The sequence below is a fragment of the Colobus angolensis genome, unplaced genomic scaffold, assembly GCF_000951035.1.
Source record: "Colobus angolensis palliatus isolate OR3802 unplaced genomic scaffold, Cang.pa_1.0 Scaffold259, whole genome shotgun sequence".
NCBI classification, from domain to species: domain Eukaryota; kingdom Metazoa; phylum Chordata; class Mammalia; order Primates; family Cercopithecidae; genus Colobus; species Colobus angolensis.
This window is the reverse complement of record NW_012115810.1, coordinates 5,452,620-5,469,096: the sequence shown is the minus strand read 5'-3', so window position 1 is coordinate 5,469,096 and position 16,477 is coordinate 5,452,620. Positions and strand designations below refer to the sequence as shown.

At 38.1% G+C, this 16,477-nt stretch overlaps 1 protein-coding gene across 3 annotated transcripts in view; it reads left to right on the top strand.

Moving 5' to 3' along the window:
* Positions 1–16,477, top strand: part of MARCH7 (membrane-associated ring finger (C3HC4) 7, E3 ubiquitin protein ligase) — a 56,563-nt gene that overhangs the window by 652 nt on the left and 39,434 nt on the right. For all 3 annotated transcript variants that reach the window (XM_011947127.1, XM_011947125.1, XM_011947124.1), the window contains exon 2: positions 15,520–15,686. In XM_011947127.1, coding sequence (XP_011802517.1) covers positions 15,534–15,686 — 153 coding nt within the window. In that variant the 5' untranslated portion in view covers positions 15,520–15,533. The remainder of the gene's footprint in view (positions 1–15,519; positions 15,687–16,477) is intronic.

The following is a 16,477-nucleotide window of genomic DNA, read 5'->3' as shown; positions in this document are numbered from 1 at the left end:
CGCGGGTGAGCGCGGGGCAAAGGTGGGCAGGGCGCCGGCTCGGCCAGCCCGGCCTCGAGTCGAAGTGACTTCGGCAGCGCCTTAGATTCGGCCAAGATTGTCTTATTGGTAACGTCAGTTTTTGAATATCGTGACGCCGTGAGAGTTATTTTTGTGTTGTGGTGAATTGTGGGTTCTGCAACTCAAAGTAGGTGTTTGTATTAAAAATGGACCTGTTGGGCTAAGAAGTAAAAATATGGAAGGCGCTGGGAGTAGGAAACTCCCTCATTTTGGTGAAACTGCGTATTGAAGATGAACGTGTCCACCCACTCACCCCAAAATGCTGCACTTAATACTTTTTCCCAGGTACCAAAGTAAATATATTGGGAAAGTCTCTATCTGGGTAATAAATTCGTCACGACTAATGTTGTTTGGTACTATTAGTTAAATGTGTCAAAACTGAATTTGGCGAGGTTTTTTCCCCTATTTTGTACGATTGATTAGATATTTTTCTGGTTACATATTATTTTAAATCTCCACGTTTCTGTCCAGAACCAAGATGTAGGGTTAAAGATGAATTTTCGATTTAAAAATCCAATATTGTACAGTTATTAAGAAGGAACACATATAGTGTAACTAAATCTTTTTCTTGAGGTAGCAAAAAGTTTGTTTGAGAAATGAGGTCAGTATAATATTTTTATTTAACAGCTCTATAGCATTTCGGGAGACAGGACTGGTGCATGAGGCAGTAGCACCAGAATCAGAAGACCTAGGTTTGAGTCTTGATTTTTGCCGTAGTTGTTTATGTTCATGAGATTGTCTCAGAAACATGGTAGTTCATTTCTAGAGAGGATAAATTTGCTGAGGTGGTGTGTGAAGCAGTCACTGGGGGGACATAATACTAATCTTGGTTTTTTTCCAGTTTCGTGCTGGGTCAGGTGTCTTGAATAAGAATTCCTACGTATTCAAGTACAAACGATTTCTTTTTTCTGCCACCTTGGAAGAGGGCTTATTTTCCCAGATAAAGCACGAGGATGCCCAGATTATGTTCTACATGAAGGTGTCAGGTAACAAACTGGACACAGAAGTCATCCATGACTCTCATGTAGCCAATTTTTAGTCTGCTCCATACCCATCTTGCACAACTCTTTATCTGCTTTATGTTCAAGAATTGTCTACATTTGGACATTTTATTGTTGGAAAATAATTTTATAATGCAAAATCTGTCAAATATCTTTAAACATTTTTGGATAATTTGTAATTTGTTGTAGTCAAATTACAAATTATGGAGAGCTTCACATTACAAGAATGAGCTTGATATGGCATCTGCCCTCCACAAGTCACTGTTTAGTCATCAGACTAATGTATAAACAACTATTATTATCTTAGTATGACTGTACAGTAATTCTGTGGGAGCATTAGGGGAGGGGTGCTTACTCTTGGAAAGTTTACAGGGTTTATTTATTGTTTGAACTAAGATGTGAAGGATCACCAGGACTTTGATAAAGAAACTGTGCAAAGTGATGATATTATGGTTTGTTTTAGGAATTCATGATTTGTTCCTGTAGCTGAAACATACATTGAATGGTAAGTTAGAGCCTGACATAAAAGACTTTCTGTACTGTACTAGGAAATTAGTGTCTGGGTGTGGTGGCTCACTCCTGTAATCCCATCACTTTGGGAGGCCAAGGTGGGAGGATCGCTTAAAGCCAGGAGTTTGAGACCAGCCAGGCCACAAAGACCCCATCTCTACGGGCATGATGGTGTGGGTGTAGTGGTGCACACTGTTACTACTAGCTACTTGGGCTGCTGAGGCAGGACCATCATTTGAGCTCACGAGCTGGAGAGACTGCTGTGAAGTATGATACAGCTCCACTGCACTCCAGCCTGCACCGCAGAGTGAGACCCTGTCTTAAAAAATAAAAATAATGTTGGTGCTCTATGCTGTGGAATGGAGAGCTATTGTGTGCCTTAACAAAATAAAAATATTTTTAGGTGATCTTTGCTGATACATCCTTCTGTTACCACAGATAATTAAGTGCCAGTAATAAAGAACAGTGGGACATGCATGAATGAAATGTGTGGTGTTGCATTAGACTTCACTTTTAAACAAATTAAATTAACGAAGCTTTTAACTGTTAAATAAGTGAATCAACTGATCATATTAGAATGATTACAATTTAAAAGGAATTGGATTTTAAGTTCATACTAAGATTACTTGAATTCACCAAAGCAGAATTCAATTGCTGTCAAAAAGTTTATCTTAATATACAGTATTTCCTAATAATAGGATAAGCCAAAAAGTCTGAGAATGGGGAGGATGAAATTATAATTTGAGAGTTTAGGTTGGGTGGGGTTAATAGTTTTATTTTATTTTTTTTGTGGCAGGGTCTCACTCTGTTTCTCAGACTGCTGCAGCCCCAGTCTCCCAAACTCAAACAGTTCTCCCACCTCAGTCTGCTAGGTAGCTGGTTGCGCCACCATGTCTGACTAATTTTTTTATTTTTTTGTAGAGACAGGATTTCACCATGTTTCCCAGGCTAGTCTCCAACTCCTTAGCTCAAGGAATCCTCTCACGTCAGCCTCCCAAAGTGCTGTGATTACAGGCCTGAGTGTGAGTAACAGCACGCCAGGGTTTAATTTTCATTAATCTTAATTTTCAACTTTTCTGCCCTGGCATGAACTTACATGGTCGGAGCTGGTTTTTCCTGCCCTCCAATATATTTCTCTGACTCTACTGGTTAGACTAGGTAAGTTGAACACCTGGTTTAAAATCACCTGCTTGCTGCTCTACACCCATTTTTGTCAACAGCTTAAAAAGAAGGCAAGTTTTGAACCTTAAAAGTAGTTATCTTTCCATTATGATCATTGTACATTAGTGTGATGTTTCACACTTTGTAGAAAGAACCCTAAAATGGTTTCCACTCAGTGAATGAAGATCGAAACTTGATGCTTAGAGATTAAATTCACTTCAAGGAGAACAGTTTGTCTTTTAAAGTGGTGTAGTGTAGACTTAACATCATAGTCATATTTTCTCATGGGATGTTAAACTTTTTTCTAATTTTTTAAGATTTGGGCATACCATATTTTTGTGTTTTAAATATTTGTCAGCTAAAAATTAAGAGACACTTTTTCATTTTAAGGCCCAAAATGTATACTTTCAAAGTGATTCCCTCATTGACCCACCCTTAGCTTCCAAGTCTCCATATTTACTATGATTTCCCACTAAGAAAAAAAAAATTCCTTAGAAGCAAATTTTTTTTTTTTTAAGAAAAGGATATGCAAAGTATATGTAAATAATGAAATTATAACTGTGCGTTTGTATTTCTGCAAGACTCTTGAAATACTGCATTGGGGCTGGGCATGGTAGCTCACTCCTATAACCCCAGCACTTTGGGAGGCCGAGACAGGCAGATTGCTCGAGCTCAGGAGTTCAAGACCAGTCTGGGCAACATGGGGAAACCCTGTCTCTGGTAAAAAACAATACAAAAACTAGCTGGGTATGGTGTTGCGTGCCTGTAGTCCAGGCTACTCAGGAGGCTGAGGTGGGAGGATCACTTGAACCCAGGAGGTTGAGGCTGCAGTGATTGCACCACTGCACTCTGGCGTGGGCAACACAGTGAGACCCTGTCTCCAAAAAAAAAAAAAAAGAAAGAAAGATTACATTGGTATTTTGTGTGCTTACTCTGGCCTTTGTGCTGTGAGTTTATCCTATAGTAGTGGTGTACTTTTAGTAATTCAATACCTATAATCTTCCTTGGATATTTAAGATAATTCCCCAGTTAGACTCAGTTAAAATCAGAGTTTACAGAGACTGCCGGCATAAGATAATAGTATGGTAACAGTAGAAAATAAGGGTAAGTTATGAAGCTTTGCTCTATGGCTGCATAACAAACCACCTCAAAACCTAGTGGATTGAAACAGCTGGTTTTTACAGTTGTAGGTGCCTGTTGGGCAGTTCTACTGATTTCGCCGGGGTTTGCTCCTCATGTACCAGCATTCAGCTGGAGGATTTCCCAGGTGGGGAGGTCCAAGATGGCATCACTCATATTTGGCAGCTAGTGTTGGTAGACATATAGGCCTTGCTCTGTGTGATCATTTATGACACAGGAGTCTTGAGGCAGCATTCTAAGGGAAGCTTGTAAGACCTCTTACAACCTTGCAAATCTTACAATGTCACAATCCATTCTCTTAGTCACGCAAGACTGGGGTGGGGAAGTAAGACTGCCTCATCCTAGGCAGAGCAGCAACATTGCATTACAAAGGGAGCTAATACTAGGATGGGGGAAATTTGTAGCCATATTTTGTAATTTACCATAGGTTCTTTAGACCACTATAAGAATAGATAGCCTCAAAAATGTCATGCTTGGGATTGCTTTAAAATAATAGAGTGGTTGGTAAAATAGGTGAGAGAGGTTGAATGTGGATAATAGTTGAAGACTTGATTGGTACATGGAAGCTCATTATTTGTGTATGTTTAAAATTTTTCGTGATAAAAACTTTAAGTCATACTCAGGTAATCTGAACTTTGTTTTGTGAGGTATTTTAACTTTATCTTTCACTTAGTCTTTACTAGAAGAGTATTAGTTGGTATTTACTACTTTGTGGTATGTAGCTACTAAGGCTGTAAACCAGCAAGTTAGAATGGGAATTCTTCTCCTTAGAACTTATGTAATACAAGTTATTTAAAAAATGCCTTTTCCTCTGGCAAATAATTGTTGCCCTCAATTAACAAAGTACATTAACGAAATTTTTTGAAAACTAGGTGTAAAGAAAAAACACATCAATAATGCCATCACCCGAGATAACAGTAAAATGATAAAAATGGCTATTTCTTTCCAATTGTTTAATGCATATACTTAATATAAGTAATCCTGTATAGGTCCTGTATAGGTTTCTTTACCCTGCAGTGAGTATCCTGTACGTAAATCTGAATGACTTTGAAAGATGTTTTACTATGTGTTAAAGACAAATTTCAAACAATGAAAAAGCCAACAAAATTTCTACTGAGCTGTTTATATGAAAACCTTCACGTTGATGGCATTGGTTAATAATAGTTAGTATTTGCTGAACACATTCTGTGTGCCAGCAAACCTCACAATATACCTGTGAAGTTGATACTATCATTATCATTTTATAGGTGAGGAAATTAAGCATTTGTTTATACCTAGAGCCATACCCAAGCATACCAAGTGAGGGGCAGACTTTAAAGCTTCCACTCTACTAGCATATTTCTACAAATAGAAATTGGCTGATGTACAAAAATTAGGCAAAGATTAACTTATTTCCTGCCTAGCCTAGCCTCAGTTTTCTATTGGAAAAAAATGTGATACGAATTTTATTAATATATTAAATACATATTTGTTAATACATTAACATACAGTAAAAGACTTTTAGGTGTGGGAGGTAGCATGTGTTAATACGGCTGAGGCATTTTTGTTAGGCTGGTTATTTTATGACTACTATGTGACTCTTGACAGATATCTGAACAAGGCCATTATTGTAATAATGGGACATAGTGATCTGTAGCATAATGGAAGGGGATACATAATACTTGAGAAAAATCTTCATAAGCAGAATCAAAGAAAAACTTTTGGACATTGTACTGCTTTTAGGAATTCACAGCTTTCCAAATTTGGTAAACTAAAAATCCAAGCTCTACCTGGTAGGCAGCTTGTGGTTGTGGTCAGAGAAAGCTTTAATCTTAAGTAGGGTAATTGGTAGAACTCCTTTCCTCCTAATGTTTTCTTAAACTGCCTGAAGTTTTTCAGTTTACTTTTTCATAGTACCCCAAATTCTACTAGAGATAAGTTGGTGGGAAGAGTGCCAAATAGAAGGTACAGTACAAGTAGAAGGCAAGCAGGTAGCATATATATCTGGAAAAAAGTAAATAAATCAGTGTATGTAACTGAAAAATGTACTGTCAGCCACACTGCTCTCGTGTTTTCAAAACTTTATTTCCAGCATTCTCCTGGACCTTCTGGGCACTTCTGATTGATTGCTTATTATTATTATTATTTTGAGATAGTGTCTTACTCTGAGTGCAGTGGCACGATCTCCGTTCACTACAACCTTCACCTCCCCAGGCTCAAGCAATTCTCCTGCCTCAGTTCCCGAGTAGCTGGGATTACAGGCGTGCACCACTACCACCCGGCTAATTTTTTTTTGTATTTTTAGTAGAGACGGGGTTTCACCATGTTGGCCAGGCTGGTCTGCTTATTCTTTTTTAAAAATATTTTTTGTAGAGACGGGGTCTCAATATGTTACCCAGGCTGGTCTTGAACTCCTGGCCTCAAACAATCCTGCCCTGGCCTCCCACAGTGCTGGAAGGCACCACAACCGGCCAGACAGCTCATTCTTTAAAACCAACTAATCTTGGTGTGCTTCGTTGACCACCCCCCCACCCCCCTGAAAGAAAAACAGTAAAATGTTCGTTCTTCATCAGTATTATAAATAATTCCCTCCTTTCCCAGTTGTTAGGTAAATCCTTTCTGACTTAAGAAGTATGTATTGAATCTGTCTTTTATCCATTTCCAGGACTTTGGGTCCTCACCCGTGGAGCCAACATGTCTCTTCCTTTAATAATCCTAATACTAATTGAGTTCGAGGGGATTTTTTTTCTAGCTTATTTCCTCCTCCCCCAGTTTTTCAGTTTTACGTAGTCTTCTGTTAAGCCCATCAGTTTGCTCATTTGTTGACATTAGGGCGGAATCTTGGTCTGCTTCTGCCATTTTATCTCTTGGTAATGGATTGATTTTTTTCTTCCTTGCATTTTTGTGCATCGTACGAGTTTTGACTAAGTGCTAAACTAAGAACAGATTAGAGACTGAGATAAATAATATTTATGCATTGATATGGGCATATTCTACTTCTGTTGGGGCGTCAGTATGATGGGTTGACTTTGTTTTGTCTATAGTTGAGATGGGTGTGAGCTTTATTATTGCTTTATTTACCCTCAGAGTATTCCAGTAGTGGACTGCCACTGCCTAGTGCTTAGTATGAGGCCAAGAATATTGGCGGAGTTCCCCCCGCCCCAACCCAAGACAGAGTCTTGCTCTGTTGCCCAGGCTGGAGTGCAGTGGTGTGATCTCGGCTCACTGCAACTTTCGCCTCCTGGATTCAGGCGATTCTCCTGCCTCAGCCTCCCAGGTAGCTAGGATTACAGGCACCTGACACTATGCCCCACTAATTTTTGTATTCTGAGTAGAGATGGAGTTTCACCATATTGGCCAGGCTGATCTTGAACTCATGACTTCGTGATCCTCCTGCCTCGCCTCCCAAAGTGCTGGGATTACAGGCATGAGCCGCCACACCCAGCCATGGAGGATTTCTGAAGAGTCAAGGCCAATTATCTTACATAATGTCTTCCATTTTGGGTGTCTTGTCCTCGTAGTGTTGTTTATATTATGGCTATTGTGTATTTGTTAAAAAGTGCTCTTATTGCAGTTTCCTGTTGCTTGCCTGTATTTTTCAAACTTCTCTTTATTTAAACAAAGCATAGTTTTATAATCTGCCTAAAATGCTTGAGGTGATGTTTTGCTACTCCATTTTTTTTCTCTCATCTTGTGTCTCAAAGACCTTGTTTGTGGTATCTTATTTTGCTGTATACTTAGTTATCCCTTGTTCGTTATACTTGAAAAATTACTTGTAGAAATAATTTGAAAGTTAACATGAAGGCATATTCCTCTAGCAAGATTTATGTTGGCTTCTGCGATGTTCCTGGTGGATTACTGAATTGGGACCACCTTAAACCAAATTCAGGATTTGAACTTCCATTTACCAAGCAGGCAACATTAACTTGGGCTGCAAATCTGCACAAGAGCTGGTTTACTTCTATTAATAGCTTAACGCTTTCCCCCACCCCTCAAGATGGAGTCCTGCTGTGTTGCTCAGGCTGAGGTACAGTGGCATGATCTTGGCTCACTGCAACCTCTGCCTCCCAGATTCAAGCAGTTCTCCCGCCTTAGTCTCTGGATTAGCTGAGATTACAGGTGCAAGCCACCACGCACAGCAATTTTTTATTTTATTTTATTTTTTTTTTGTATTTTTGGTAGAGACGGTTTTGCCACATTGGCCAGGCTGGTCTCAAACTCCTGACCTTGTGATCTGCCCTCCTTGGCCTCCCAAAGTGCTGGGATTACAGGCATGAGCCACTGCACCTGGCCTAATAGCTTAACTCTTAATCTGAGGTTGTGGTCTTTTGGAGTCCACCTTATTGTGAGGAGGTGACCTGTTAAGAGTCCTTACCTTGTTTATGTCCTGGATCTCTTCAGAGTTTCTTATGATGCCCAGAGGAATGGAGTTACCCATTTAAAAAACAGTTCATTTTTTTCATAGCTAAAGCAAGCCCCACAGGTTTGTGAGATACAGACAGACTACATAAATTGTTGAATTGGTATGAATACAGGTTTTTTACTCTTGTTGCTGTGTCAACCACTATTAAAATGCCTTAAGGTGAAGGCATACTTAACAGAGTAAAAGTATGTCTTATTAGGTAAACTAGCAGCTGCATTATCAGCTTCAGAGAATCTTCATCCAGAAACTTTCATCTCACAAGTCAAAAAGTTCAATAAGTGAAAAATCTCAAATACTAATCATACGTTTTTTTTGTGGCTTAGTAGCTAATTACATTCCTTACACACTCAGTACCAATTCTGGAGAATAGAAAGTGTAGCCTCTTGTCAGTGCCTCGCATTCCTCAGTCATAGACTTGTTAATGAGGAACATGAGCATAAAATTCTAGTGGATCTATCATGACTGGGACTTCAGTGAGGCGTACTTCACTATGGCAGTTGGAAAACTTTTAATGAAGCTCAGAGCCCACACCTACAAAATCAGCCCTGGTCATAAGTTTCTTATTACCAGACAGAAAGATAGCCTAACTGTCCAGCTCTGAAATGAAATCTGAATTTTAAAAAGCATGATATAGTGACAGAAGGAAAAGACCATTTCATTGACCATTGAAGAAAGATTGTACGTGAACTTTTTTTGCACTGTCTTTAAGTCTTGGTTTAAAACATTAAGCTTCAAATGCCTCTTTCCACTGGTCTGCTCTTGCTTATACCTTTTTGTTTTTGAGACAGTCTTTCTCTGTTGCCCAGGCTGGTGTGCAGTGGCCTGATGTTAGCTCACTGCAACCTCTACCTCCCGGCTTCAAGTGATTCTTGTGCCTCAGCTTCCTGAGTAGCTGAGATCACAGGCGTGTGCCACCACACCTGGCTAACTTTTGTAATTTTAGTAGAGACAGGGTTTCACTGTGTTCGCCAGGCTGGTCTCGAACTCCTGGCCTCAAGTGATCCACCTCGGCCTCCCAAAGTGCTGAGATTACAGTTGTGAGCCACCACGCCCAGGCTATATACCTTTTCCTTTGTAGCACTTAGAACTATTGAAGTTATGTGATTATTTGTGTAATTTGTTCCCTATTAGACTACAGTTTCTTTACAGAATGTTTAGTGTTGTCCCCCTACCTTGTTCGCTTGTTGAGTATTAATTACTGTGCGTAGTGCATGAGTATCCAAAGAACTTGGTTAAATGAATGAATGAACTTAAAAAGATGCATCTTAGAACCTGCTAAGTGATTCAATAGAAGTTTCTCAAGGACTGCACATTTTTGTTTTTCACTATATTTTGTGCTTTTGACCTACAACTTATGCAACCAAATTACGTAAGTTTTCATGTAACACCTACATTGTCAAAATTCAATCAATTTATGTGGAGGAGTTGCCAAAAATAGTTTCATACAATATCAAATTATCTCTCTCAGAGGACTCTGCCTCTTTGCCTTCTCCCAGGGAGGTTTGTTTTAAGCAGATTTCCTACTAGGTTAGTTTAGTTCTACAAGTAAGAACTGGGTATAAATGTAGTCAGAGTAAACTATGAGAGGTATTATTAGGAAGCACTATTGTCATAGAACTTAATATTGGTGTATGTCTTTTAAAAAGCATTTTGTTTCCCAAAATTCTCAGATTGCATATACCTTGAGTGTCTTCTTAGCTACCTTGATAAAATACCACATCTGCTACTTGTTAAATTGTTCGTGGGCTTTTGCATTGTCAATGTTTAACCATTAATATTCTTTCTCCTAATGAATGCCTTTTTAAATTTCCAGTTCAGGATTTACCTCTTTTGAATGAAGTATTTTGTATCGACTTACCAAATACGTATATAGTTTGTAAAAAGCTGATGGTGGAAAAGATTTATAATTTAGGTGACCATAAGCTTTATCATCCAAATGAGGCCACTTTTAAGAGACAGCGTAGGCACTATTAATAATTTTTCTGGGATAATAAGCATAAATTAGAATTTTTCAGCACATAAACTAGGACTGTTCTGCGCAAATAGGGAAATATGGTCATCCTGCTTCTAAGGAAAAGAGCAGTCCTTTTCCTTACGCTTTACCCCATCTCTAGTCCCACTTTGCAAAGGCAGTGCCCCACTAGTATTTACTATTTCTTTTAGGACTTACGTACTTTCATTTTTCTAAACAGGGTGCTTATATGGTTATTTCATGGTTTTTCATTGTTTCCTATCATTCTTATTTCCCACTGCCCACTTCCATCTTACAATATGTAACAAATTGATTCAGTAGTCTGTATTTATATTATGAGTATGTAAATATTAAAGAGCTCACCTAATACAATCATGCCTCCTTTCATGAACAGCTAAGTTTTTCCAAGTTAAAAAACTAATTCTTAAAATTGCCTTCTGTTCTATATACACACTGTGTTTTCCAGCTATACCATCATCTCTACCACATGCCAATGAGATATAGTTTCCATGTGATGCTTTTTTTTTCTGTTAGAACTTCTGCTACCTGAGGTCCTGCTCCAGTCTGAATTGTTTGCTTCCCATGCTTTCTGCGTACCATCTTCCTTAACTTCGCCTTTATTGCTGCTTCCTGGGTTTCGTATCTTGTTATTTCCTGCCTCATACTCCCTTATTTCTAGGACATGCTTTTCATTTAGCTTCATCTGCTTGTGTTTTTGGTCGTTTTGTTTTGTTGAGACCTTCCATGTCTGAAAACATGTTCTGTTCTCCACTTCAAATTTACTTGCTAGATTGGAATTCAAGGCTAAACATTTTTCTCAGTATTACAAGCATTATTTCTTTGTCTTAAGTCTTTATTGTTGCTTTTAAGCCATTCTGATTACATTCTCTTTGTATGTGACCCATTTTTTCCATTCTAGTAACTTACAGGATCTTTCCATGACTTCTGGTTTCTGCATTTTCACGGTGATATATTGTGCTTAGTGGTGGTCTTTTTTCTTATGTAGTCTTGAGCCCTTTCAATTTGGAGAGTTCTGTTCTTCATTTCTAGAAAAGTTTATTTGGTAATTTTCTCTATATTTCCTTTTTCTGTAACCACAGTCAAATGATAACTCTCTGGATAATTATTTTCATGTTACATTTGCTGTTTGTTTTGGTTCTGCTTTCCAGGAGGTTTCTGCAACTTACTCCCAATCCTTATGTTGAATTTATTTCAGTGTATCTCATTTTAACAAGTATATGGCATTTTGAATTTCCAAAAGCTCTTGATTATGCTGTCTTTGTATTCTTACCCATCCTGTTCTTATTTTATGAATGAATTTTTTTATATACTTTTAAGTTCTAGGGTACATGTGCACAACTTGCAGTTTTGTTACATATGTATACATGTGCCATGTTGATGTGCTGCACCCATTAACTTGTCATTTACAATAGGTATTTCTCTTAATGCCATCCTTCCCCCCTCCCCCCACCCTACGACAGGCCCCAGTGTGTGATGTTCCCCGCCCTGTGTCCAAGTGTTCTCATTGTTCAATTCCCACCTGTGAGTGAGAACATACGGTGTTTGGTTTTCTGTCCTTGCAACAGTTTGCTCAGAATGATGGTTTCCAGCTTCATCCATGTCCCTACAAAGTACATGAACTCATCCTTTTTTATGGCTGCATAGTATTCCTTGGTGTTTATGTGCCACGTTTTCTTAATGCAGTCTATCAATGATGGACATTTGGGTTGATTCCAAGTCTTTGCTATTGTGAATAGTGCCACAATAAACATACTTGTGCATGTGTCTTTATAGTAGCATGATTTATAATCCTTTGGGACTAATCCTTTGCATAATGGGATGACTGGGTCAAATGGTATTTCCAGTTCTAGATCCTTGAGGAATTGCCACACTGTCTTCTACAATGGTTGAACTAGTTTACAGTCCCACCAACAGTGTAAAAGTGTTCCTATTTCTCCACATCCTCTCCAGCACCTGTTGTTTCCTGCCTTTTTAATGATCACCATTCTAACTGGTGTGAGATGGTATCTCATTATGGTTTTGATTTGCATTTCTGTAATGACCAGTGATGATGAGCATTTTTTCATGTGTCTCTTGGCTGCATAAATGTCTTCTTTTGAGAAGTGTCTGTTCATATCCTTTGCCCACTTTTTGATGGGGTTGTTTGATTTTTTTCTTATAAAATTTGTTTAAGTTCTTTGTAGATTCTGGATATTAGCCCTTTGTCAGATGGGTAGATTGCAAACATTTCCTCCCAATGAATGAATGTTATTTGATCTCTGTGAGGATAGAAATAAACCCCTTTCCCCCAAATTTTCCTCTCCCTGCAGCATCTTAAAGTTTTGTTGTTACTATTGTATACTTTGGTCTTTCTTTCATATTGGAGGCCTTCCTTGATTACGTGGTAGTCCTTGATGTTTGTCAGTTAGAGGGAAGCACTAAAAGTCCTGATGAGAAACTCTTGGTGACTAGCAGCCTTTGCTGTAGGATAGAATGGTTTAGTGAAAGGCTAGCTATTGAAGTGAAGACATTTCAAATGACATTCAGAAATCTTATCACTGGTGTTTGGTGATCCAGGAGTAGAATCCCTTAGTCTCCTGACAGCATTGTAGAAACAGGACCATGAAAGAGTCTTTGGGTCTCAATATTGAGTGTATAAATTTTCTTTTATTCCTTAGACTGAACCATGCCTAAACTCCTGCAGAGATGGTTGTACGTCGTGTGTGGGAGATGGGAGGCGTGGAGGACACAAGAGTGTTATCTAGGAAATCTTTATTCTCCAGAAAATAAATATTCTGTCTTTAGGGGAATGGAACTGGGGAAGAATCTCAGGTTCTACTGCTCCAGATACAGGTGTTAATTCAACAGCTTGCTGTCTGACCACATACACCATCCCCCCAATCTGTTATTTTTTTGTGATAAAATACGGAGAACATAAATTTTACCATCCCAACCATGTTTGTGTACAATTCAGTATTATTGGATACATTCATAATGTTGTGCAAGCATCACTAACATCTATCTCCATAAGTCTTTTCATCTTGTAAAACCAAAATTTCACACTCATTAAACAACTCCCCATCCCCCGCCAACCACCAATCTTCTTTCTCTATGATTTGACTATTCTTAATTATTTTAATGTATCTTTTCTGTGTTTAGATATAGAAATACTTACCATTGTATGACAGTTATCTACAGTATTCAGTACAGTCGCATGCTACACAGGTTTGCTGTCTAGAAACAATAGGTTATACCATATAATCGAGGTATTAGAGTATACCATGCAGGTTTGTGTATATACACTGTTATTTTTGCACAGTGACGAAATCACCTAAAGATGCATTTCTTAGACTATATTCCTGTTCTTGAGTGATGCATGACTATGCATACTATGCATACAATGCAATAATGTTCAGCCATAAAAAGGAAGGAAATTCTGGCATATGGTACAATATAGATGAACTTTGAGGACATTAGGGTAAGGGAAATAAGCCAATCATGAAAAGACAAATATTGTATGATTCCACTTATATGAGGTACAGTCAGAGGCCTTGTAAATCCTTGCCTCAGAATATTTTAAAATCTTTTTAAGGCCAGGCATGGTGGCTCATGCCTCTAATCCCAGCACCTTGGGAGGCCGAGGTGGGCAGATCACGAAGTCAGGAGATCGAGACCATCCTGGCTAACATGGTGAAACCCCGTCTCTATTAAAAATACACAAAATTAGCCAGATGTTTTGGCGGGTGCCTGTAGTCCCAGCTCCTCTGGAGGCTGAGGCCGGAGAATGGCATGAACCCAGGAGGTGGAGCTTGCAGTGAGCGCCACTTCACTCTAGCCTTGGCGACAGAGCGAGACTCTGTCTCAGAAAAAAAAAAAAAGCTTTTTAAATTATAGTAGTAGTGTCTTTATAGTAGCACTATTACAGCTCCCAAATGGAAACAATATAGCAAACATTCATGGTAGAATGGGAAAATAAATTGTGTGCATTCATATAGTGGAATGCTATGTAAAGAAATTAGAGTGAACTTAAAACTGCATACAACAACACAGATGAATCTCACAAATACAATGTGGAGCAAATGAAGCTGGATACAAAAGAGTACTCATTGTATGATTCCATTTATATATATTTAATAATTAGGCATGGGTAATCATTACTTTTGTCCTGGATTTAGAAATGTTTAGTGAGGAAAAGTTGGAAATTATTAATCTGCAAAGTGGAAAGCACTCAGTTCCACAAAATAAATTTAGCATTTTAGTTTTTTTTCCTTAGAAGTTTTATTCATTTTATTTGCATTAATAGAATCATACTGTATGTGTAGATTTATAGATTGACCTTTTTACTTAAAGTGTCATTTTCCAGTAGTACCATAAACAATCTTTGGAAACATTTTGAGGAACACTTTATTAGCTCTGTGATCACATACACATAACTTAAACTCTCAGTGCTTGTTTTCTTATTTATAAAGTGGAGATAATATAATACCTGTCTCACAGGGTTGGTCTGCAGATTCAGTGAACTAACAGTTAGTCAGAAGGTCCTTACTGTCAGACCGTGCATATAATACTTAATAAATATCAGCTGTTGCTATTAATTTTGTTATAATTAAGAGATCCTACTATGAGTGGTAAATAAAAAGAAAGTTCATTCATATCCCAGGCAGTGATTTTGAAATACTTTAAATGATTCTGACCTAGAAAATTCATTGTTGAGATGGGGAAATAGAAAGGTAAACAAATTAAAACACATAGTAGTATGAAAAGTATGTATGAAATAGAAACATATGCAGAGAAGAAAGGTACTTGTGTTTAAACCGATGACCAAGAATTGGGTGGGTAATGTATAGACTTTCCAGGCACATAGACAAAGGTTTGTGAGAACATTGTGTTAAAGGGTATGCAAATAGTATGACAGGTATGAGCATTGAACACAAAAATTAGAGAATACCAAGAGAGTCAAGAACACATTCATGTAGAATATGTAATAGACAAAATTGAGTAAGGAAAAGAGCCCAGATTTTGGAAACAACAGACCTCAGAGTGCTTCATTCCACTTTTACCATGTTCGTTTGCTTCCTTTAATGGATGGTAGAAAACCTTTGATGAACTTCTGCTTTGTGGAAGAGAAGTGGTGATCATTTCACAATTTACCTTGTCAGATATGGTTAACTTGTATAGTTAATTTTTTATTTGAGCTAATGATTCAGGAGGATTAAACATTAAAGGCTTTCATGTTTTCCCAAAGACAATTAATGAAAATTTTCATTTCACAGAAAAATCTATAAGAATGGAGTCTAAACCTTCAAGGATTCCAAGAAGAATTTCTGTTCAACCCTCCAGCTCCTTAAGCACTAGGATGATGTCTGGAAGTAGAGAAAGTAGTTTAAATGATACCTGTCACTCAAGAGACTCTTCATTTAGATTGGATTCTGAATATCAGGTAACATTTTTATTTGGAATTTATGTATACAGCCTTTTTCAAAATCCCTAGGGCCACTCTTTTGAGGGTATTTTAAAAATGTAGTAGCTGGATCTGAGGCATCCTGTGATCAAAACCAATATATATGTAGCAAAATGAATAATAATTTTTCAAACTTTTTGGACTTCAGAATTATGAATAACAGATTGTAACCTCATATAAAATCATACTTTTGGGCTGGGAATGGTGGCTTACGCCTGTAATCCCAGCACTTTGGCAGACCGAGACTGGCAGATCATTTGAGGTCAGGAGTTCGAGACCAGCCTGGCCAACATGGCAACACCCCATCTCGACTAAAAATACAAAAAAATTTGCTGGGCATGGTGGCACATGCCTATAATCCCAGCTACTTGGGAGGCTGAGGTGGGAGGATTGCTTGAACCCAGAGGTGGAGGTTGCAGTGAGTCGAGATCATGAGACTGCACTCCAGCCTGGGTGACAGTGTGAGACCCCATCTCAAAAAAAAAAAAAAAAAATGCTTTCCAAAGACTTGGAAAACTTTGTACGTATAAACATAAGTATCAGTTTTAAGTATAAATTTAAACTGGTCAATCAGTGTGAATGGCTTTGTCGGAGGAACAAAAACTGTACCTCCTTTTCCTCTAAGATCACACTCATTCATCTGACTTTTCTCTGCATATACACAAAACAGTGGTGAAATAACAAATGTTAAGTGTTTTTCTTTCAGATTACAACTTCTAAATATTTTGCTTTGAATGTTGAGTGATTTTTAAATTAACAGGTTATCTTGT